The 24,409-nt window shown below is 41.8% G+C and overlaps 1 protein-coding gene across 13 annotated transcripts in view; it reads right to left on the bottom strand.

Moving 5' to 3' along the window:
* Positions 1–24,409, bottom strand: part of RAD52 (RAD52 homolog, DNA repair protein) — a 58,295-nt gene that overhangs the window by 1,960 nt on the left and 31,926 nt on the right. For 3 of the 13 annotated variants that reach the window (XM_060024072.1, XM_060024068.1, XM_060024070.1), the window contains exons 2-9: positions 14,728–14,826; positions 13,548–13,649; positions 12,632–12,725; positions 12,322–12,449; positions 10,685–10,803; positions 9,756–9,831; positions 1,430–1,653; positions 1,146–1,291 (exon numbers count right to left, since the gene is read on the bottom strand). In XM_060024072.1, coding sequence (XP_059880055.1) covers positions 1,146–1,291; positions 1,430–1,653; positions 9,756–9,831; positions 10,685–10,803; positions 12,322–12,449; positions 12,632–12,725; positions 13,548–13,649; positions 14,728–14,808 — 970 coding nt within the window. In that variant the 5' untranslated portion in view covers positions 14,809–14,826. The other 10 variants (XM_060024064.1, XM_060024067.1, XM_060024069.1 and 7 more) reach the window with 10 other exon arrangements.

Raw genomic sequence — 24,409 nt, 5'->3', positions numbered from 1 at the left:
GTTTTGTCCAGTTTTTACTATTTGAAGCTATAACCCTTGTTCAAACAAAATCTTAAGCAGAAATGAATATGTAAAACCAAGATGATGACTGTGTGATTTGGGGTGGGGGAGGTCCTGGAGATGACTCCTCCTCCACCCCTGACCCCCAGAGTTTCCGCAATGGTTTGGAAGCTGAAGATTTAGAATCATAATTCTTATTAAGAACATCCCCAGCACAGTAAGTTTTTTGGGTTTTTTTTCCCCTACATCAACCTCAGCCTACCAGTACTGCTGAGGGGAATTATAAAGAACTAAACATGAAGCAAGTCCTCGGAACCTTCTTTGTAATTTTTAGGGAGAAGCTGGGCAAAAATCCACTTGGTCTTTCTTTGTTTCTAGTCTCTGAGAAAGACTCCAAGAAAATCTGTATCTACTACTCCCACTGAAGCTGGACTCTGAAATAAAAAGTTCAGGGATAAAGAATTGCCAAAAACCCATTCTCTTCAAACCCAACTTTGCTTTATGTTCAGAGACAGCTCAGGGGCTTCCCTGGTGGCGCAGTGGTTAAGAATCCACCTGCCAGTGGAAGGGACATGGGTTCAAGTCCGGTCCAGGAAGATCCCACGTGCCACAGAGCAACAATGCCTGTGCACCACAACTACTGAGCATGCGCTCTAGAGCCCGCGAGCCACAACTACTGAGCCCACATGCCACAACTACAGCCCACGTGCCACAACGACTGAAGCCCGTGCTCTGCAACAAGAGAAGCCACTGCAATGAGCCCGCACACCGCAACGAAGAGTAGCCCCCACTCACCACAACTAGAGAAAGCCCCCGTGCACAGTAACAAAGACCCAACACAGCCAAAAGTTAAAAAAATAAGTAAATAATTAAAAAAAATAAAAGCTCAGAAAGGCTTTCTCATGTACACGTGGCCAAAGTAACTGAGGCGAAAAGAAGCTCTGTCCCCTGAGACAAATAGTTCCAGGTTATGTCAGGGCCCGTCTCCTTCGCCCAGAAGACCAGTGTCTTCCTTCAGTCACGGGGAATGGCGAGGCAGGACGTGACGGTTTGAGCCCGTGGCCGCCTCTGTGCTGTGTGTGGACCCGACCTGCTGCAGAGTGGGGAGAGCAGTCACCCCCAGAGCCCATGCTCCGTCCTCTCACCAGGACCCTGCTTCTCGGCAGGTGGGCCAGACGGGGGTTCCTGCTGCTGTTTCTCCATCTGCTCCCGGAACCGCTGCTGCAGCTGTCTTTGCCGGAGCTTCCGCTGGTACGTGGCATCGCGCTCTGTGGCAGCGGAGGTCGGGCTTCTGCATCAGGAGAGCAACAGGGAGGTGAGTTCCTGAGTTAACTGGTGAGCAGCAACACACAGTTCCCAAGGGAGCACACGGGCCAGCCAGTGTGCTGGCTCTGAAGTGAAGGCAGGAGTGGGAGGCAGGGGGAGACACCTGGGAAGGAGCAGGGGCGGGGAGGGCACGCAGCCCGCACCCGGAGCCGCTGTCCTCATCCCCTGCATCACAGCGTGGTGGCTTGGTCTGCAAGGAGACGTCACCTCCTGTGGTCTGGGGGGTCCCAGAGTCGGGTTCCGTCGGCAGCTGCTGTATCTGGCTTGTTCCACACATGGTTCAAAGTCTTGTCTCTTTGCTTTAGTTAAATCCACTTCAAGAGGCAGCTAATGAGGGAAAAAAGGGGAGAAAACTTCTTCCAACTGCTCTTCCCCTTCCTCAAGGATCTAGATACCTGAAAAATGGCATTTCACGATCCTCTATCCATCATTCCTTCTAGGTCCTAAGAAGCTGGGACAAGGGATCCATAAGTTCAAGTCATCTTCATTATATGAGGAATAAAACAATTTCATTTTCCACCTATGCCATTATGTATTAATGAAGTTTTGATAAGGAATCATACTTCAGTTTTTATTGAGGGCAAATGCTCTGTAAAATCTAATTTGAATCTTTTCTTGGCAACCAGATCTGATGCTGTCTACTATTTTTTTAATGGAAATGATCACACATCATCACACTACAGAAACCCAGAGATTTTTCACTTGGGAGAACTTCTCTCTCAATAATATGATGCTGATAGAATAAAGGAATATGAGTGATTGAGATGACTACATTTTGGATAAAGATAACATGAAAATGAAAATTATACTGTGAGATTTCGTATTGACATTGAGAAGTAAATAAGTTAAACAGGGCTTCCCTGGTGGCGCAGTGGTTGAGAATCCACCTGCCAATGCAGGGGCACGGCTTCGAGCCCTGGTCCGGGAAGATCCCACATGCTGCAGAACAACTAAGCCCGTGCGCCACAACTACTGAGCCTGCACTCTAGAGCCTGTGTGCCACAACTACTGAAGCCCATGAGCCTAGAGCCCATGCTCTGCAACAACAGAAGCCACTGCAATGAGAAGCCCACGCAGCGCAACAAAGAGTAGCTCCCGCTCGCTGCAACTAGAGACAGCCCGTGCGCAGCAACGAAGACCCAACACAGCCAAAAATAAATAAATTTATTAAAACAAAAACAAAAGAACTGGAGAGTCACATGCAAAAGAATTAAACTGGATCACTTACACCATACACAAAAATTAACACTGGATTAAAGACCTGAAACCGTAAAACTCCTGGAAGAAAATATAGGCAATAAGCTCCTTGACGTTGGTCTTGATGGTAATTTTTTTGTATTTGACACCAAAGAGCGAAAACAACAAAAGCAAAAATAAACAAGTGGGACTATATCAAACTAAAAAGCTTCTGACAGCAAAGGAAACAATTAACAAAGTGAAAAGGCAACCTACTAAATGGGAGAAAAAGTTTACAAATGATGTAACTGCTAAAGCATTAACATTCAAAACGTATAAAGAACTCACAACTCAAAAGCAAAACCAAAACAAAACAATCCAATGAAAAAATGGGCAGAAGATCTGCATAGATATGCTTTCAAAGAAGACCTACAGATGCCCAACAGGTACATAAAAAGATACTCAACATCACTCACCATCAGGGAAATGAAAATCAAAACCACAATAAGATAGCACCTCACATTTGTCAGAATGGCTATTATCAAAAAGACAAGAGACAACAAGTGCTGGTGAGAATGTGGAGAAAAGGGAACCCTTGTGCACTGCTGGTGGGACTGTAAACTGGCATAGCCACTACGGGAAAAACTATGGAAAACAGTTTCCTGAATAAATTAGAAACTAGAAATAATAATAATTATAATAATAAATTAGAAAATAGAACTACCATATGATGCAGCAATTTCACTTCTGGGTATTTATCCAAAAAAAAGAAAAAGAGTAACCCAGAAAGATATGCTCCCCCATTTTCACTGCAGCATTATTTATAACAGCCAAGACATGGAAGCAACCTAAATGCCCACCGATAAAGAATGTAGTATATATATCTACAACGGAACATTATTCAGGCATAAAGAAGAAAATTTTGCCACTTGCAATAACATGGATGGATCCTGAGGACAGTGTGCTAAGTGAAATAATTCAGAGAGAAAAATCAATACCATATGATCTCACTTATATGTGGAATCTAAACAAACAGACAAAAACTGAGCTCAAAGATGAAGAGAACATCTCTTCTCACTTATATATAAGTGAGAATATAAGAATATATATCTCACTTATATATAAGTGAAATATATATTATATATATATTATATATATAATATATATATAATATATACATATTATATATAATATATATATTATATATATATCTCACTTATATATAAGTGAGAAAATATAAGAATATATATCTCACTTATATATAAGTGAGAATATAAGAATATAAGAATATAAGAATATATAAGAATATATATAAGTGAGAACATCTCTTCTCACTTATATGTGGAATCTAAACAAACAGACAAAAACTGAGCTCATAGATGAAGAGAACATCTGCATGAAGAGAACCCCTGGGGTTGCCAGGGGTCGGGGGTGGACAAAATGGGTGAAGGGAGTCAAAAGGTACAAACGTCCTGTTATAAAATAAATAAGCTCTGGGGATGTAATATACAGCATGGTGACTATAGTCAGTAACACTGTATTGTATATTTGAATGTTGCTAAAAGAATAGATCTTAACAGTTCTCATCAAAAAAAACTGCATCTACGTGTGGTGATGGATGTTAACTACACTTATTGTGGTGATCATCTTGCAATATATAAAAATACTGAATCATTATGTTGTACAACTGAAACTAATATACAGGCATACCTCAAAGATATTGCAGGTTTGGTTCCAGACCTCCACAATAAAGCAAATATAGAAATAAAGCAAGTCGCACAATTTTTTTGGTTTCTTAGTGCGTATAACAGTTGTGTTTACACTATACTGTAGTATGTTAAGTGCGCAACAGCATTATGTCAAAAAAAAGCAATGTACGTACCTTAATCAAAAACTAATTTATTGCTAAAAAATGCCAACCATCACCTGACAATGCAGCTGCCACAAACCTTCAATTTGTAAAAAATGCAATTATCTGTGAAGTGCAATAAAATGAAGCACTATAAAACAAGGTGTGCCTGTAATGTTGTATGTCAATTGTATCTCAGTTAAAAAAAAAAAGTCAAAGACAGAGAAATCTTGAAGACAGCAAGAGAAGAGCAAATCATCACATACTGGAGTGCCTGCCTAAGATTATCAGATTTCTCAGCAGAACTCTTACAGGCCAAAATGGAGTGGGATGATATATTCAAAGTCCTGAAAGAAAAAACTTAGCCAAGAATAGTGTATCCAGCAAAAGTATCCTTCAAAAATGGAGAAACTAAGATTTTCTTCAAATAAACAAAAGCAGAGCGAGTTCATTACCACTAGACTTGCTCTACAACAAATGCTAAAGGGAATCCTTCAAACTGAAACAAAAGGATGCCGGGCAGCAACATGAAAATAAAAAGTTCTCCAGTAAAGGTAAATACACGGACAAAAACAGTAACCTGTATCATCATAATTTTGGTACATGGAATTTAAATGAAGAAAAACATTAAAATTGTATAATGAATACAGATATTAAATGTAAAAACCATTAAAACTTTTATAACAATCTATGTTAATAGACATACAATAATATGAAGATGTAATCTGTAACATCAATAACATAAAGTGGTGTTGTAAAGGACTAGAGTTTTTGTATGCAATTCAAGTTATCAGTTTAAAATAGAATGTTATAACTTTAAAATGTTTCATATAATTGCAATGGTAACCACAAAGGAAATATCTATAGGATATACACAGAAGTAAACAAGAAGGGAATCAAATCATGTTACTACCAAAAGAATCAACACAACACAAAGGACAGCAGTAAGAGAGGAAAGAAGGGACAAAAAAAAAAAGCTAAGCTACAGGACATACAGAAAAATAATAAATACTAAGCCCTTCCCTATCAATAATAAATGTAAATGGATCAAACTCCCCAACCAAAGCCATAGATTGGCTGGATGGATTCAAAAAACAAGATACAACTACATACTTCCTACATTAGACTCACTTCAGATCTAAAGACATAACACAGGCTGAAGGTGAAAGGATAGAAAGAGATACTCCATGTAAATGGTAACCAAAAGGGAGCAGGGGAGGCTATACTAATATAAGAAAAATAGACGTTAAGTCAAAAGCTGTTACAAGAGACAAAAGAGGACATTCTATAATAATAAAAGGGTCAATTAACTGTGAAGCTATAACAATTACAAATACTTATATACCAAACATCAGAGCTCCTAAATATGTAAAGCAAACTTTGACAGATTTGAAAGGAGAAATACACAGCAAGACAGTAATAGCAGAAGACTTCAGTACCCTACTTTCAGTAATGGATAGAACCAAACAGAAGGTCAATAAGGAAACAGAAGATTTGAACACTACAGACCATATGGACCTAAGACACATAGAGAACATTCCACCCAGCAACAGCAGAATATACATTCTCCTCAGTACAAATGGAACATTCTCCAGGAGAGACCCCATGTTAGGCTACAAAACAAGTCTTAAATTGAAGATGACATAAATTATACAAAAAAAATCTCTGCTGATCACAATGGAATGAAACTGGAAATCAATGGCAGAAGGAAAAATGAAAAATTCACAAACGTGGAAATTAGTACTTTCTTAAGACAACCAATGGGTCAAATAAATCACAAGGGAAATTAGAAAATATCTTGAGACAAATGAAAATGTTGAAAACACAGCACACCAAAACTTACATATGCAGCAAAAGCAGTACTAACAGGGAAGTTTCTAGCTGACACAAGCTAGGAGAAGACAGGAAATAAAGCTTAGGGCAGGGCTTCCCTGGTGGCGCAGTGGTTGAGAGTCCGCCTGCTGATGCAGGGGACATGTCCAAGAAGATCCCACATGCCGCGGAGCGGCTGGGCCCGTGAGCCATGGCTGCTGAGCCTGCACGTCTGGAGCCTGTGCCCCGCAACAGGAGAGGCTGCAACAGTGAGAGGCCCACGTACCGGAAAAAAAAAAAAAAATTATGAGAATACTATGAACAACTGTACACCAACAAATCAGATAGCCTAGAAGAAATGGATACATTCCTAAAACACACAACCGACCAAGACTGAATCATGAAGAAACAGAAATAGACCAGTAACTAGTAGAAGAGTGTATTAGTAAACAAAAACCTAACAACAACAACGAAAAAAAAGCCCAGGACTAAATGGCTTCACTGGAAAATTCTACCAAACATTTAAAGAATTAACACCAACCGTCAAACCCTTCCAAAAAACTGAAAAGGAGGGAACACTTCCAAGTTCATTCTAAGAGGCCAGCATTATTCTGATACCAAAGCCAGGCAAAAACACTATAAGAGGAGGGTGGATAAAAAGACACTACAAGAAAACTATAGACCAATATCCCTGATGCATATTGATGCAAAAATCCTCAATGAAATACTGGCTCACCAAATTTAACAGTACATTAAAAGTATTATACACCATGACCAAGAGAGGTTTATTCTTGAAATGCAAAGATGATTCGATATACACAAATCAATCAATGTGATCCATGAACAAAACCACCTGTTCATCTAAACTGATGCAAAAAAAAAAAGTCTGACAAGATTCAATAATTTTTTCATGATAAAAACATTCAACAAATTAGGAATAGAAGGAAACAACCTCAACATAATAAAGGCCATATATGAAAAGCCTACAGTTAACATCATACTCAATGGTGAAGACTGAAAGCTTTTCCTGGAAGATCAGGAATAAGGCAAGGATGCCCACTCTCACTACTTCTTAACATATTGGAAGTCCTAGCCAGAGCAATTAAGCAAGGAAAAGAAATAAAAGGAATCCAAATTGGAAAGGAAGAAGTAAAATTATCTCTCGTTGCAGATTACTTGATCTTCTATGTAGAAAACCCTAAAGACTCAACAAAAAAAACTGTCAATTAATAAACAAATTCAGCAAAGTTTCAGGATACAAAATCCACATAAATAACAGTTGTGTCTCTACACACTAATAATGAACAATCAAAAAGTTGAGACAACAATTCCATTTACAATAGCATCAGAAAGAATAAAATACTTAGGAATAAACCTAACCAAGGTGAAAGACGTGTACACTGAAAACTATGAAACACTGCTGAAAGAAATTAAAGAAGGCACAAATAGATGGAAAGACTTCCCATGTTCATGAACTGGAAGACTTAATATTGTTAAGATATGCATACTACCAAAGTGATGTACAGATTCAGTGTAATCTCTATCAAAATTCCAATGACATTTTTTGCATAAATAAAAAAATTCACCTTAAAATTTATAAAGAATCTCAAGGGACCTCAAATAGCAAAAATAATTTTGAAAAAAAAAAATTGGAGGATCTCCTGATTTCCAAACATATTACAAAGCTTCAATAATCAAAACAGTATGATACTGCCATAAAGACAGGTCCATAGGTCAATGGAATAATACAGAAAGCCCAGAGATGAATCCTCATGTATGGCCAAATGATCTTCAGCAAGTGTGCCAAGACTACACAATGGGGAAAGGAGTCTCTTCAACAAATGATGTTGGAAAAACTGAATATCCACATGCAAAAGAATGAAGTTAGACCTGTATCTTACATCATATACAAAAATAAATTCAAGATAGATTAAATACCTAAATATAAGACCCCAAACTATAAAACTCAAAGAAGAAAACACAGGGGAAAAACTTCATGACATTGAATTTGGCAATGATTTCTTGGATGTGACACCAAAGTACAGGCAACAAAAAAAGCAAAAATATACAAATGGAGCTATATCAAACTTAAAAGGCAAGCTATGGAATGGGAAAAAACTTTGCAATCATATCTCTGATAAGGAGTTAATAGCCAGAATATATAAAGAACTCCTACAGCTTGACAACAAATAAATCAAATAGCCCAATTAAAAAATGGGCAAAGAACCTGAGTAGACATTTCTCCAAAGATGATACACAAATGGGCAATAAGCACATGAAAAGATGTTCAACATCACTAATCATCAGAAAAATTCAAATCACACCCATTAGGATGGCTACTATCAAAAAAACAGAAAATATGGGCTTCCCTGGTGGCGCAGTGGTTGAGAGTCCGCCTGCTGATGCAGGGGACGCAGGTTCGTGCCCCGGTCCGGGAAGATCCCACATGCTGCGGAGCAGCTAGGCCCGTGAGCCATGGCCGCTGAGCCTGCGCATCTGGAGCCTGTGCTCCGCAATGGGAGAGGCCATCAGTGAGAGGCCCGCGTACCACCAAAAAAAAAAAAAAAAAGGTTAAAATGGTAAATTTCATGTTATGTGTTTTTTACCACAATGTTTTAAAAACAGAGAAAATTACAATATCCCTCATAAATATAGATGCAGAAATCCTTAACAAAATATTAGCAAACTGAGTCCAATTATATGTAAAAAGGATTTAGAAAAAGGACAGAAATGGAGTTTTTTTGTTTTTTTTGTTTTTTGCAGGACGCGGGCTTCTCACTGTTGTGGCCTCTCGCGTTGCGGAGCACAGGCTCTGGACGCGCAAGCTCAGCGGCCATGGCTCACGGGCCCCGCTCCGCGGCATGTGGGATCTTCCCGGACTGGGGCACAAACCTATGTCCCCTGTATCGGCAGGCAGACTCTCAACCACTGCACCACCAGGGAAGCCCCAAGAAATGGAGTTTTGACAGCTGCCAATTGACACACACCTCTTACGGGCAGCACAAGAAAAAGAACCCCTCAAGTACCAGAGAGGGAAGGCTGCCCAGGGTGGCGGCACTGCAGGGACCCAAAGAACCACAGGTGAAGCAGCCACACTCCACCAGGCAACAGGAATGCTCCAGAGCCTGACTGGCCCAGGCATGCTAAACTCCAGACCCCATTCTCCGAAGGCAAACGCGCAGATCACGTGACACGCAACTACAGAAACAAGGGAGATCTAAACCTTAAAGACACCCGAGCTAAGGAAGAGCAGGAAGGTTGAACGCGTGAGGCTCTGAGTGTTTGTAAGAAATGGCAGTGCTGCAAGGGATCTGTGCTCCTTCTGTCTCACAGACCACTGCCAAGCACGGTTCTCTCTACATAAGAGACAAGTAACACAAATGCTCCAGGCTTCAATTTCCTCATTGGTACATTAAGGTAATTGGTTCCTGCTGGCTCTTATGTTCAAAGACGTCTGAAATACATTCCAGACCCTTTAAATAGCCAAGTCTTCACTTTTTCTCTCTCCATCACCAAATACTCACTCATGACACAAAAGCATCATCAGTTGCACCTTTACTGCGACGCATTCCACCCCCCACTTGTAACATACCTGGTGTGGGAGCTTGTTTAGCGACCTCAGGTAGTCTTTGTCCAGAATACAATTCCCAAGTGCATTCCCGAAACTTCTACGGGTAAGAAAAGAGGGGAACGGGGTTGAGAACGTTATATGTGAATATCAGAGAACAGAGCTACAGCCTTTGTACAAGCTGCTTCTCAACACAGCAGAGGAGATGGACTCTGATAAGCATTCAGAAATGTTCATTACGCATCTGCATTAGGCGCTGAGAATACAGCAGTGAGCACAGCAGCCACAAACCCGCCCGCAGGAGGGGCAGTGGGCACAGAAAGCCTGAGCAAGCGCTCACAAAATCGCACCAGCTATACCTCCCAACGCAGAACACGAATTCCACAGCAGAGAATGTTTCCCAAGGGCTGCTCCAACTCCCCAGTAATGGTGAGCATGCGCACTTTAGGGGCACAGACCTCCATGACCAAAGTTCTTTACTTGGGACATCTGGATTCCCCCACAGGTCATGGTATTGCAAATTTTTAGTGCATGTTTTACATGTATTTTTCTGGTAATTCAATTCTCAAAGGCATCTATGACCCCAAAAAAGGTTAAAAACCCTGCTCTATGAAACTAAGTTAACTATGTTACATACACATAACGAAGAACTGTGTAGGTGTATTAAAGAGAATGAGGAAACAATGTATGTGCTGTGTGGACAGGTCTCCAAGACACACTGCTGATGAGAGGGGTGGGGAAGGCAAGGTCAAGTACAGAACAGAGAACACAGGATTCTACTACTTATTCCCCAAAAAGTGGGCCCTCAGCATAAAGAAGCACTGGGGAAAGACAGAAGAGAGCAGGAAAACAGGCTGCACAGGGTCAAGGGTGGGAGGAAGACTTATGTTATTTCGACTTCTGAACCACGTGGGTGTTATAACCCAGAGCTGAGAAGAACAGGATCTGCCTACCTCAGTGCTCGCTTCAGCCCATCGGTCACTGCCTCCTTCCTCGCCTTCTCCAAAGACAAGGCTTTGGACTTGAGGCCCTCGCTAACACCATAGCCCACGTCCTCATGATACGAACCATCCTGTGGACAGAAAAGGAGTTCAGGGTCCAACGTGAGGAGCTGCAGCCCCGTCCCTGGCTGCAGAGCTCTCCTCTTCCTCAAGCATCAGTGTTCAGACTGGTTGGACAGAGCCCAGGGCCTGGAACACAGGCAGAGTTGCCAGAGTCCATTTCCAGGGCTACTTCCTGGACCGGATCTGCCTAGAGATGTGCCTGTGCTCCAAGTGCAAGACAATTCTCCTTCCTCTTCACATAACTAGGCACACACCTGACCCGCCCCACATCTTACTAAGACACATCACCCACACTATGAAAACCTCTGGGGCACCAAACCAAAAATTTGAAATATTATATTTAACAGATTCTAATGACTGCATAGCAAATCCTCTCACAAGTCAGGTGGTACCTGTTTCTCGGCTTCTACCAAAAGTAAAGGTGGGCCTGATCAAGCTGTTAGCTGACAGAGAGCTGACTATAATGTTTGATGATAGCATTGTGATTTCTGATATATAACTCACAAGTAGTCGAAGAAATGAATGACACTGTAACGAAACTCGTTCATTCTCAGTTTGTTTATGTGAATAAGGTTTTCGGTAGTATTTATAAAAATAAGTCAGAATAGAATTAATGCTAAATGTTTAGTCTAGGAATAAGTAATATTAACTGTGGATATACAAACTAACTGAATAGAAAAAAACAGCTCATCCATCTTATCAAGAAATGCATTTTCCATAAAATTTTATTAAATATAAATATTTTGATGTAGTTATGTTGTCTCTTCAACATAAACACAACTAACTAAATTGTGTATTAACAGCACCTGTAATATCAATAGTAACTCAATCCAGAAGAAATTTCTCAATAGTTAGAGCCTTAAGATCACTGGAAATTTATCCCCTAAAATTTTTACACACACAAGTATAATAAGGTTATCATTAATAAAAGATTTTCAATCATATAGCAGGATAAAAGCCAGAGGGGAAATGGAATGGAAATACGTGTTCAAGAAGAAACAACGTAAGATATCTGATGACCGAAGAATAACTTGCTCAAAAAAAAGAAAAACAGGGACTTCCCTGGTGGTCCAGTGGTTAAGGCTCCATGCTCCCAATGCAGGGGGCCCAAGTTCAGTCCCTGGTTGGGGAACTAGATCCTGCATGCCACAGCTAAAGACCCTGCACACCACAACTAAGACCCAGTGCAACCAAATAAATAAATAAATATTTAAAAAGAAAGAAAGAAAGAAAAAGAAAAATAGCTTGCGCATGTATTTTTTTTTAAATGGATGACAGCATTTAATCCTCTATGGTATTTAGAATACATTGGTACGTGTTAAAAAGATGTAACAGATTTATTTTAGAATGTAAAATTTTACAATATGCCAAAAAATACACCCTCACAACTGTTTATATATATGGTGAAAACTGAGTCAACTTAAAAACGTGCAAGAGAACAGAGTTCCTCAAAATTCTCTTAGGGGCACATGAGGGAGGATGTCTGAACAACCCCACCCCCTCTCTGGGCCCCGAGGCCTCCGTACCTGCTCACTCTCCCACCTGCCCCGTGCCTGCAGGCAGCATGTCCCCTCCATCACCCTCACCTTCAGCTGGACTCTCACAAACGCACAGACGCCCACGTAGAACTTGCCATTGTTAAGGTCAACAAAATCTAGGAGTGGGAAAGAGAACCAGCTGAAGAGGATACTGATCGCTGTGCCTCACCTGTATTCCTCCTGCTGGCGACTGAGCACGCCTTCCCTAGGTCCTTGCCTACAAAACACTCCTGCCAGAAGTCAGCCAATGCCGAGGAAGGGAAACGAAGAAGCAGGCACTGCCAGGAAGCATACTCACCCACGTTCTGCTGTGTGATAGAGTGTGCCCAGCCATTGTAGCCAAACATCTCATTGGCCAGATTAATTACCCTGTGACCCTCGATGTAACACACCTGGAAGAAAAATTAAAGAAGGAAAAAAAGCTTGTTAAAATTCCTTGCCATACTTAAATGTGGATCAAAATTTACTTAATCTGGGCTTCCCTGGTGGCGCAGTGGTTGAGAGTCCGCCTGCCGATGCAGGGGACGCGGGTTCGTGCCCCGGTCCGGGAAGATCCCACATGCCGCGGAGCGGCTGGGCCCGTGAGCCTTGGCCGCTGAGTCTGCGCATCTGGAGCCTGTGCTCCACAATGGGAGAGGCCACCACAGTGAGAGGCCCGCGTACCACTAAATAAATAAATAAATAAATTTACTTAATCTGGGCTTCCCTGGTGGCGCAGTGGTTGAGAGTCCGCCTGCCGATGCAGGGGACGCGGGTTTGTGCCCCGGTCCGGGAAGATCCCACGTGCCGCGGAGCGGCTGGGCCCGTGAGCCATGGCCACTGAGCCTGCGCGTCCGGAGCCTGTGCTCCGCAACGGGAGAGGCCACAGCAGTGAGAGGCCCACGTACCGCAAAAAAAAAAAAAAAAAAAAAATTTATTCCTTACCAGCTCTTTTGGCAAAACCACCCTTAAACATTCCAGAGAATTTCTCAGTGAACTTAATTCAAAGATCTTCCAGAGGAGCCAGTTAGAACTAGTGTCTTGGGCCAGGCCATGCTTGGGCCACTGCAGATGACAGTGAAGGCTGGAACCCATCCCCGCCCAAAGACACAAACGTCCACTAACAGTGAATGAGAGACCTTCTGAATCCATGAGGAAAAGAGAGGGAGTTGGCAAGTTCATGGGAATAGTCGGCGTTGTGGGCACCCACTTTTCAAGCACGTAAACTCTCTCACCTTCTGGCCTCCTCCAGCCACGCGGCTACTTATGTATTCTGGGCCCAGCCTCTGCCTCAGAGCATTCTGGATGGCCTGGTACTCTTGTGCTGTGTATTGGTACTGTAATCCACAAAGGGAAAATTAAACTGACATTTCCACCATTCCTTATCAGCAAGTCCCCAACTTTTTGGTCTCCAGACCCCTTAACACTCTTCAAAAGTACTGAGGATCCTATGAGCTTTTGTTTATGTGGGTTATATCTATCAATACTAGGAATTAAAAATGAGAAACTCTGCAGGCACACATTCCAGTAACCATCAGAGCAATGATATCAGCACATGCTATATGGTCTCTGGAAAACACCCTCACTCATGAAAGAATGAGAGTGAAAAAGGCACAGAGTATTTTAGTATTATTATGAAAATAATTTTGATTTCACAGACTCTGAAAGGTCTTGTGGACCCCCAGGGGTCACTGGACCACATTTTGAAAACCACTGCCTTAGATGTTACTAATATGTTACCATCCCTACAAAACTTTCTCGAGCCAGAACTGGGAAACTGAAACTTCCCTCCTCGGAGTCTATATGACATGTATGTAGGCAAGGGAGCAGGAGAGGAGAAAACATGACAGGAAGCCCTGCTTCCATTTGTCCTCTTCTCTAGTTCAACAATTTCCCATCCTACACATAGAGAAATACACTCCTACTTGTTTAGATTTTCATCCCCTCAATACTTTTCCCCTTGCCCTGAATAAATACACACAAATAGATTTCTGGTAAGACAAAGGTAGAATTTGGGGGGACAAAGCAAGAATCTCCCTTATATGCACAGAATATCTCCACAAAGAGTACAACACCAGAAACTTTGGATGCCTCCAAAAAAGAGATCTGGGTGACATGTGGACAAGAGTGATAGGAAACAGTGAGACTTTTTACATACAGTCTGTTTCATTTTGAATGTTACAGCATATGAAAATGTAATCTATCCAAAAAATAAATAAAATTTAAATCTGAATGTAACCCCCAGTGCTGCTAAATTTCGAAAATGCCCTCAGAGCTTGTCAAAGACTCCCAAATGATGCACTTAAATGAAAAAAAAAAACAGTTTACATGTATATGATGGTGCTCTACCAATGGCTTCCCCATACCTTTTTCACTTAACCTCATTCCTTCCAGGTATGAAAAAAACACACGTACCTGACCAAAGCATAATACAGAGTTGCCACCAGCAGGATGGCTGTCACGGCTGCTAAGAATTGCTTCTTCAGTCCCAGACATGTTGATTCAGGTTGACCTCTAAATAAAAAGAAGATTAAAAAAATGATCTCAAAGAATGCTAGTGGTAAAAGGCAAGAGCCTCTACTAAAAAATCAAATGAAGTAACTTTCCTTGCATACTTTAAACACTGACCCAGTCAAGGGCCAAGTTCCTCAGTGCTTAGCTATCACCTAACAAACCACTTAAAATCCTTTAGGGTCTGCTTCTACCTTTCTGCTAAAATTTTGCTAGCGTGGTGGTGCTATTAAAGGTGATTTTTACAATAAGAATGTATTGTATGTTATAATTACAATGTTCGTAATTGAAAAAGTCAGAATTACAAAAGCGTGCTAGGGGAGATTATGATCACCTGCTATATGGGCATCATGACCCTGACCTCTGTGGGGTTGAAGAGGAAACATAGGCCACGGTAGCGGAACTGCTGTCGCGGAGCCAACACGCCAGCAGGGGGGAGTGTAACAGACATGACGCAATGGAAGAGCAAGATGGCACAGAAGACCCTGTGTTCAGAAAGGGCACAGCATTAAACCACTAGTAGTCCCTGCAGTTTATCGCCTGGGACCTTGTTACAAATGCATATTCTCAGGCCCCACCTCAGACCCACTGAATCCAAAACCAGAGGTGAGGCCCATGTATGAGTGCTGGACCAAGCCCACCCCGTGATTCTGACACAAGCTCCAGTTTGAGAGCCACTGCATTAGACTGAGACCACGCAAGTGTGCAGTCTATTAGAAAAGAGAATTACCCTCAGAAAAAGCAGCTGCAGATGGCTGACCCGCTACCTGAGTGCCCCACCCGCTGCAGATCCAACAAAGTTGGGCCTCAGCACATCTGCATGCTATAAATCTTCAGATTGTTCACTCACAGTAGGACCACAAATCTATGAACGTCAACCAGTATGATTCCCCACGCAGTGTTCCAAGATGGTGTTTAAGAGCTGACATTCCAAGTGGTGATTTCTGGCTCCATCACCCACGAGGTCTTGACCAAGAGAAAAATCACATAATCTCTCTAAATGACGTTTCATCATCTAGAAAATGGAGATAATAGTATCTACATTTCCTAGGGGTTCTGTAAAGATTAAATGAGAAACTGCATAAAAACTGCATTAATGCAACTAGAGATTATCATACTAAATGAAATTAAGTCAGAAAGAGAAAAATAAATATCATATGGTATCACTTATCTGTAGAATCTAAAATATGACACAAATGAACCTATCTACAAAACAGAAACAGAAACACAGATATAGAGAACAGACTGGTGGTTGCCAAGGGGGAGAAGCTTGGGGGAGGGATGGAGTGGGAGGTTGGGGTGAGCAGATGTAGGCTTTTATATATAGAACGGATCAACAACAAGGGCCTACTGTACAGCAGAGAACTACATTCAATATCCTATGATAAACCATAATGGAAAAGAATATAAAAAAAAGAATGTGTGTGTGTGTGTATATATATAAAACTGAATCACCTTGCTGTACAGCAGTAATTAACACAACATTGTAAATCAACTATACTTCAACTTAAAAAAAAACTACATCAGAAGAGTGCCTGGCACATGTGAAATACTACATAAATGTTAGTTATTGCTAAGTTCTTGTTAATTTTCTTACATACATTATGATGAAAATGCAGAAAACTAAATGATCATAAAACATTACCTTTCAGCTAAGAATTGGTGAATTTATTTATAATCTTGCACTAAAAAGTAGGATAGTGGCCTATACTAGGTTAGTCAATAGTTAGTGTCTAAAATTGTTAAATCTAGAAATAGTGGAATGAGGATATTACTTAGAACTATAAATGCCAGAAAAGACAAGTAAAAGAAAGAAACATCTCTTAGGAGTGATGCTGGTGTGAAGAACAGTGCAGCAGGGCTCGCCTTTTTAAAAATAAAACTTTTAGGGCTTCCCCGGTGGCGCAGTGGTTGAGAGTCCGCCTGCCGATGCAGGGTACACGTGTTCGTGCCCCGGTCCGGGAGGATCCCACATGCCGCGGAGCGGCTGGGCCCGTGAGCCATGGCCGCTGAGCCTGCGCGTCCCGAGCCTGTGCTCCGCAACGGGAGAGGCCACGACAGTGAAAGGCCCGCGTACCGAACAAAAAAAATAAATAAATAAATAAAACTTTTAGTGCTATTTCCTTTTCAAATATGTGCATGTATTATTTTAATAAAAATAAAAACTTAAATACCTGTTCCATAAAGCAGGGGTCAGCAAACTTTTTCCATAAAGGGCCAGAGAGTAAATATGTTAGGTGTTGCAGGTTATATGGTCTCTGTCACTACTTCACTTTGGCATTTTAGCGTGAAAGTAGCCATAGACAATACATAAATGAATGGGCGTGGTTGTGTCCCAATAAAACTTTATTACACAAATGAACTTATTTACAAAACAGAAAGAGACTCACAGACTTAGAAAACAAACTTATGGTTACCAGGGAGGAAGGCCGGCGGGGAGGGATAGATTGGGAGTTTGGGACTGACATATACACACGGCTATATTTAAAATGGATAACCAACAACGACCTAAAGTATAGCACAGGGAATACTGCGCAATACTCAGTAATAACCTAAATGGGAAAAGAAATTGAAAAAGAATAAATACATGTATAACTGAATCACTTTGCTGTACACCTGAAACTAACACAACATTGTTCATCAACTATACTCCAATATAAAATAAAAATTTAGGGACTTCCCTGATGGTCCAGTGGTTAAGACTCGGTGCTTCCACTACAGGGGACATGGGTTCAATCCCTGGTCAGGGAACTAAGATCCTGCATGCCACATGGCATGGCCAAAAATAAATAAATAAAATAAAAACTAAGAAACAAACAAAAACTTTATTACAAAAAGAGGTGGCAGATTTGGCCCACAGGTCACGGAGTGGGATACTAAAAAGCTGTAGGTGAACAGGATGTTCACAAAGTCAAATGAGAGCCTATCTGGTTATCTGTTAAAAACAAGGGTATACACTGCAAATGTACTAATGCCACTGAACTGCATGCTTAAAAATGGTTAAAATGATAAATTTTACATTATGTACATTTTACCACAATTTTAAAAAAGGAGGGGAATAGCTTAACACAGAAAAGATTTCCATCTCACTCATGAAAGATTTAATACAGTCTGGCGGCCCTGTCCATCCTATAGCCATGCCGTCTGGCATGTGTGACTCCTGAGGTCAGCACTGCAGGGGTAGGCAGAGCTGGAGCAGTCATACCAGCTCAGAGCTGCCTTAGCTGTGACATGCATCACTCTGGTCACAGTTCCCCAGACAGAACTAATCACACGGCCCCAGAGGCTGGGAAATGTAAGAAGGCATTTAAATATTTGGTGAGTACTGTCTCTACCACATCCATTTCTCCCCACTCCAGTAAGAACCCCTAGAAGGTGGGGGGTTCTTCCTGACTCTCTGTGGCACCCCCAGGGCCTAGCATAGTACCTTGCTCATAGTAGGTGGTCAGGAAGGGAAGTGTCTGAATATTAAATGAACGGATACACCAGTGAATGAAAGAAATACATAATGCAGGATATACAGACAAAGTATATTTTTTAATTCTAGAAACTAATTTTATAAGGCAGCAGTTACACTTCTCACATTTAAAAAGCAATTTGTTTCTACTTTTCTGAACAATCTTATAAGATTCAATATATTGAAACTAGTCTCTGTCTATAGACTAAAACATGAAATTATTTTTTAAAAAATATTTATTTATTTATTTTTGGCCACGTTGGGTCTTTGTTGCTGCACGAGAGCTTTTCTCTAGCTGCAGCGAGCGGGGGCTACTCTTCGTTGCGGTGTGCGGGCTTCTCATTGCGGTGGCTTCTCTTGTTGTGGAGCACGGGCTCTAGGCACGCAGGTTTCAGTAGTTGTGACTCGCAGGCTCTAGAGCGCAGGCTCAGTAGTTGTGGCGCATGGGCTTAGTCGCTCCATGGCATGTGGGATCTTCCTGGACCAGGGCTTGAACCCATGTCCCCTGCATTGGCAGGTGGATTCTTAACCACTGCGCCACCAGGGAAGCCCTGGAATTATTCTTTTTGCCAGTTTTAACTTTGGAAAAAACGCTTACTGTTCCGCCTCCCTTTCTAAAACTGTCCACAAACCATTTTCCTGTTATAAAATTAAAATGTCTTATTGTAGAAAGCTTTAAACATATCAAAAATATGGGAAGAAGTAAAATGTGGCTGGATTCCCACCAGCAACAGATAGCTGTTATCTTCTTCACATATGACTGTGCTTGTGTATGTGTGTTTTATGTGTATGTACATGCGTACCTGTTAAACCAAAGTAGATTCCCAATGTATCAGGCATATCTTACGCAGGACCTCAAGTCTTGGCCCTGCCTGTCTCTGAGGCCTCAGACCACTGTCTCCACCCTGGCTGCCATCAGGAGGACCACATACGTGAGGGTCCCGACCAGCAGCACACGGGCACAACCCTACGGCCCCTACTTCCTGCTCCCAGGGATGCCTCTTACCTCCCACCCTTGGCCTCGCTCCTGCATTTGAGGTGTGAGAACCCGTGGGACCCACCTGATGCCCACACGTGCACAATCGGCACATCTGGTGGAGCTGACGTACACGGGGCAAACCTTTCACCAGGGAGACAAAGGCGCTGAGGAGTAGATCCTCTCCTCTCCTCATTTAGGTGGCTGTCCTGGGGTGTGGCACCTTACACCTCCTCCAGGGAGACAGCTTAAGGAAACCAAGCAATCAGCTGTCCTTGTACCAAGGGGTGGCCAGCCTGGAAATGCACGCTTGACTGACTTCGTCTCCATCTCTCCTCAATCCCCTTTTCCTTCACTTCTGCTTCCTGGAATTGCACTTCCTAAAAAAACAATACCACATAAGCTTTTGCCTCAAGCTCTAGGTCCCGGGGTCCCCAGGCCTAGCAGACACTAAGGGTGCTGTGATAACTATCTCATCAGCTCTCACCGCAACAGCACACGCCCAGCCTAACTTCCACACGCCAACACCTGCATCTCTACCTGGGGGCTTGCTTGGCATGGGGCCCATTCTGCACCTGTTCAGGGTAAGCCGCAAGTACCAGAGAACGGATGCCCCTGGGAGCAGCCCTCAGTGACTGACAGGAGCTGGCTAAAGTTTAAAAGACCCTAGATTTCTCACCCCTTCTGTGGGATAAGCTAAGCCGTGAGTTCTGCGCTGGCTCCAGGCTCCTCGTGGAATCAGCTTGGGTTGCACCCTTTGTTGACTGCCTTTTCTGTCCCTTCTCACTGCCTCTCTGTTCTCCCAGTATGTCCTGAGGTCAGTCCCCAAATAATCTACTTGCACTTGGAGAAAAAATGGAGGGGGGCAAAAGACACCGTCACAATGGAGAAATCTAGCAGCCACCTTAACCAAGCAGTCAAACATAATAATATCACCAACATCTCTACCAATCTAATCACGACTCTAATCATGAAGAAATCATCAGACAAGTTGAAACCTACCAGGCCTGAACTCTTCAAAAATATCAGTGCCTCAAAAAACAAAACAAAGCAAAACAAAAAGGACAGTGAACTCTTCTAGATTCAGGGAGACTAAAGAGACAGGACAACACACTGTGTGACCCTTTACAGGAGTTTAGATCACAAAAAATAAAATCTGTAAAGGATATGACTAAGGCAATGGGGGAAATCTGACGATGAACTGCATTTTGGACAATGGTTCTGTATCACTGTTACAGATACTGAGTGTGATAACTCTATCATGGTCATATAGGAGAATGAACTTGTTACTAGGAGATACATGATAAAGTATTAGAATAAACTGTCATGTTTTCTGCAACTTACTCTCAAATCATTCAACTAATAAAATGTGTGCATGTGTAAAGACAGAGAGAGAGAGATAAAGTAACAAACCTATGAATCTAGGTGAAGGATATGCAGGCATTCATTGTATAACTTTCCTAGAGGCTTCAAATTTTCCAAAATAAAATGTTAGGAAAGAAAAAAAAAATGTTAGGAAAGACTTCCTGATAGCCAGTTACGGCAGCTCCATAAATCTACATATCCCAATACATCTGCCAGAAGCTATACGCGCCAACAGAAGGAACAGATAAAACCACAAACACCCTGCACCTCCTAACATAATGAGAAGACTGAAAGTGGAAGTTTCAAACTGCCTAGAAGTAAAGAAATATATATATCAATTTCTAGTGGAGATAGTTCTTGAACTCTCATCTCGACTTTTTGAGGAGAGCAAGGTGGGACCCAGATGGGAAGAGAAATGCATAGAAGGGAGAAGAGGAGGATGGAGAGCCCAAGATAGAACTAAAATCACTCCCGGAAAATGAAGACCCACACTAAGTATGAAGATACCGACGAAACATTCTGGGAGATGAGTGCAGCCTATGGAGAAAGAGACAAGTGTTATGTACAACTCGGTGAGGCAGAACTGGCAAGGCGGGGCTTCTGAGAAGAAGGAAAAAGGAATGACGGATGCCCTTTGAGACTGTCCTGTGAAGGGCAAAAAGGGGGAAATTTAGGATCCTATAAGACAAGAGAACATTTAAAAGTCAAAGGATATATAACCATCTCCCCCCAAATGCCTTCTAATAAAGAAACATACTCACTACACTTACAAAAGAATAAGGGGACTTCCCTGGTGGCTCAGTGGTTAAGAATCCGCCTGCCAATGCAGGGGACATGGGTTCGATCTCTGGTCCAGGAAGATCCCACATGCCACGGAGCAACTAAGCCCGTGTGCCACAACTACTGAGCCTGCGCTCTAGAGCCCGCGAGCTGTAACTATTGAAGCCCAAGCGCCTAGAGTCCGTGCTCCACAAAAAGAGAAGCCACCGCAAAGAGAAGCCCGCGCACCACAACGAAGAGTAGCCCCTGCTTGCCACCACTAGAGAGGAAGCCAGGGCCCAGCAACGAAAACCCAACGCAGCCAAAAAATAAATAAATAATAAAATTACTAAAAGAATAGGAAATACTCGAAGTAGGAATCTTGTAAATCACCCCAAACTGTCAATCCTGTTCACAAAATGCAAAATTAAATATAAAAAAGAACTTAAGATAGTTCAATAGTGAACTTAAGATACTTCAAAAGACCCTAACACCATACACAAAAATAAGCTCAAAATGGATTAAAGACCTAAATGTAAGGCCAGAAACTATCAAACTCTTAGAGGAAAACATAGGCAGAACACTGTATGACATAAATCACAGCAAGATCCTTTTTGACCCACCTCCTAGAGAAATGGAAATAAAAACAAAAATAAACAAATGGGACCTAATGAAACTTCAAAGCTTTTGCACAGCAAAGGAAACCATAAACAAGACCAAAAGACAACCCTCAGAATGGGAGAAAATATTTGCAAATGAAGCAACTGACAAAGGATTAATCTCCAAAATTTACAAGCAGCTCATGCAGCTCAATAACAAAAAAACAAAAACCCAATCCAAAAATGGGCAGAAGACCTAAATAGACATTTCTCCAAAGAAGATATACAGACTGCAAACAAACACATGAAAGAATGTTCAACATCATTAATTATTAGAGAAATGCAAATTAAAACTACAATGAGATATCATCTCACACCAGTCAGAATGGCCATCATCAAAAAATCTAGAAACAATAAATGCTGGAGAGGGTGTGGAGAAAAGGGAACACTCTTGCACTGCTGGTTGGAATGTGAATTGGTTCAGCCACTATGGAGAACAGTATGGAGGTTCCTTAAAAAACTACAAATAGAACTACCATATGACCCAGCAATCCCACTACTAGGCATATACCCTGAGAAAACCAAAATTCAAAAAGAGTCATGTACCAAAATGTTCATTGCAGCTCTATTTACAATAGCCCGGAGATGGAAACAACCTAAGTGCCCATCATCGGATGAATGGATAAAGAAGATGTGGCACATATATACAATGGAATATTACTCAGCCATAAAAAGAAACGAAATTGAGCTATTTGTAATGAGGTGGATAGACCTAGAGTCTGTCATACAGAATGAAGTCAGAAAGAAAAAGACAAATACCGTATGCTAACACGTATATATGGAATTTAAGAAAAAAAAAATGTCATGAAGAACCTAGGGGTAACACAGGAATAAAGACACAGACCTACTGGAGAACAGACTTGAGGATATGGGGATGGGGAAGGGTGAGCTGTGACAGGGCGAGAGAGAGGCATGGACATATATACACTACCAAACTTAAGGTAGATAGCTAGTGGGAAGCAGCCGGATATTCGGTGCTTTGTGACCGCCTGGAGGGGTGGGATAGGGAGGGTGGGAGGGAGGGACACGCAAGAGGGAAGAGATATGGGAACATATGTATATGTATAACTGATTCACTTTGCTGTAAAGCAGAAACTAACACACCATTGTAAAGCAATTATACCCCAATAAAGATGTTAAAAAAAAAAAAGATACTTCAAAAGAAATTAAATAATCTGAAGAAGAAGAAAAAAAAAAGATTGAAAATAACAAAGGAGCCTCAGGGTCCTGGGGGAAAACATCAAAATGGCTAACACATATAATCAAAGTCCCAAACGAAAAGGTTAAAGAGAACAGGGATAAAATTTTCTTTTAAAATAATGGCTCAAATTTTCCCAAATTGGGTGAAAGGCATAAGTTTATAGATTTAGGAAGATCTGCAAATCTCAAAGCAGGATAAACACAAAGGAAATCACACTTAGATACACCATAGGCAAAATGCTAAAAACCAAAAATAAAGAGAAAACCTTATAAGCAGTCAGAAAAAAATGGCACACTGTCTACAGAGTAACACTGTGAACGATGGCTCCACTGTGAGTTAAAAAAACATACTTAGGGGCTTCCCTGGTGGTGCAGTGGTTGAGAGTCTGCCTGCCGATGCAGGGGACACGGGTTCGTGCCCCGGTCCGGGAAGATCCCACATGCCGCGGAACGGCTGGGCCCGTGAGCCATGACCGCTGAGCCTGCGCGTCCGGAGCCTGTGCTCCGCAACGGGAGAGGCCACAGCAGTGAAAGGCCCGCGTACCGCAAAAAAAAAAAAAAAAAAAAAAAAAAAAAAAAATACTTAGGAGTAATTTTAATGAACAATGCATAAGACCTCTTCAAACTATAAAATAGTACCAGAAGAAATTAAAGACCTAAATTAAACAGGAAATGCACCACGTTCATACATTTGAAGACTCTATACTGTTAATATGTAAATTCTTCCCAACTTGATCTGAAGATTCAATGCCATTGCAATCATAATCCCACGAGACTTTTTTTAGTAACTGGTAAGATGATGATTCTAACATTTATGTGGAAAATGCAAAGGATCTAAACTAACAAAATCAAACTTGAAAAACAACAAAGTTGTTGACCTACACTGCACAACTTCAAGACTTACTATAGGGCTTCCCTGGTGGCGCAGTGGTTAAGAATCCACCTGCCAATGCAGGGGACACGGGTTCGAGCCCTGGTCCGGGAAGATCCTACATGCCTCGGAGCAACTAAGCCCATGCACCATAACTACTGAGGCTGTGCTCTAGAGCCCCCGAGCCACAACTACTGAAGCCCCCGCACCTAGAGCCCACGCTCCGCAACAAGCCACTGCAATGAGAACCCAGTGCACCGCAACAAAGAGTAGCCCCCACTCGCCACAATTGGAGAAAG

The sequence above is a fragment of the Delphinus delphis genome, chromosome 11 (assembly GCF_949987515.2).
Source record: "Delphinus delphis chromosome 11, mDelDel1.2, whole genome shotgun sequence".
NCBI lineage: Eukaryota > Metazoa > Chordata > Mammalia > Artiodactyla > Delphinidae > Delphinus > Delphinus delphis.
The sequence above is the reverse complement of the archived record's forward strand: the minus strand, read 5'-3'. Positions and strand labels throughout refer to the sequence as shown.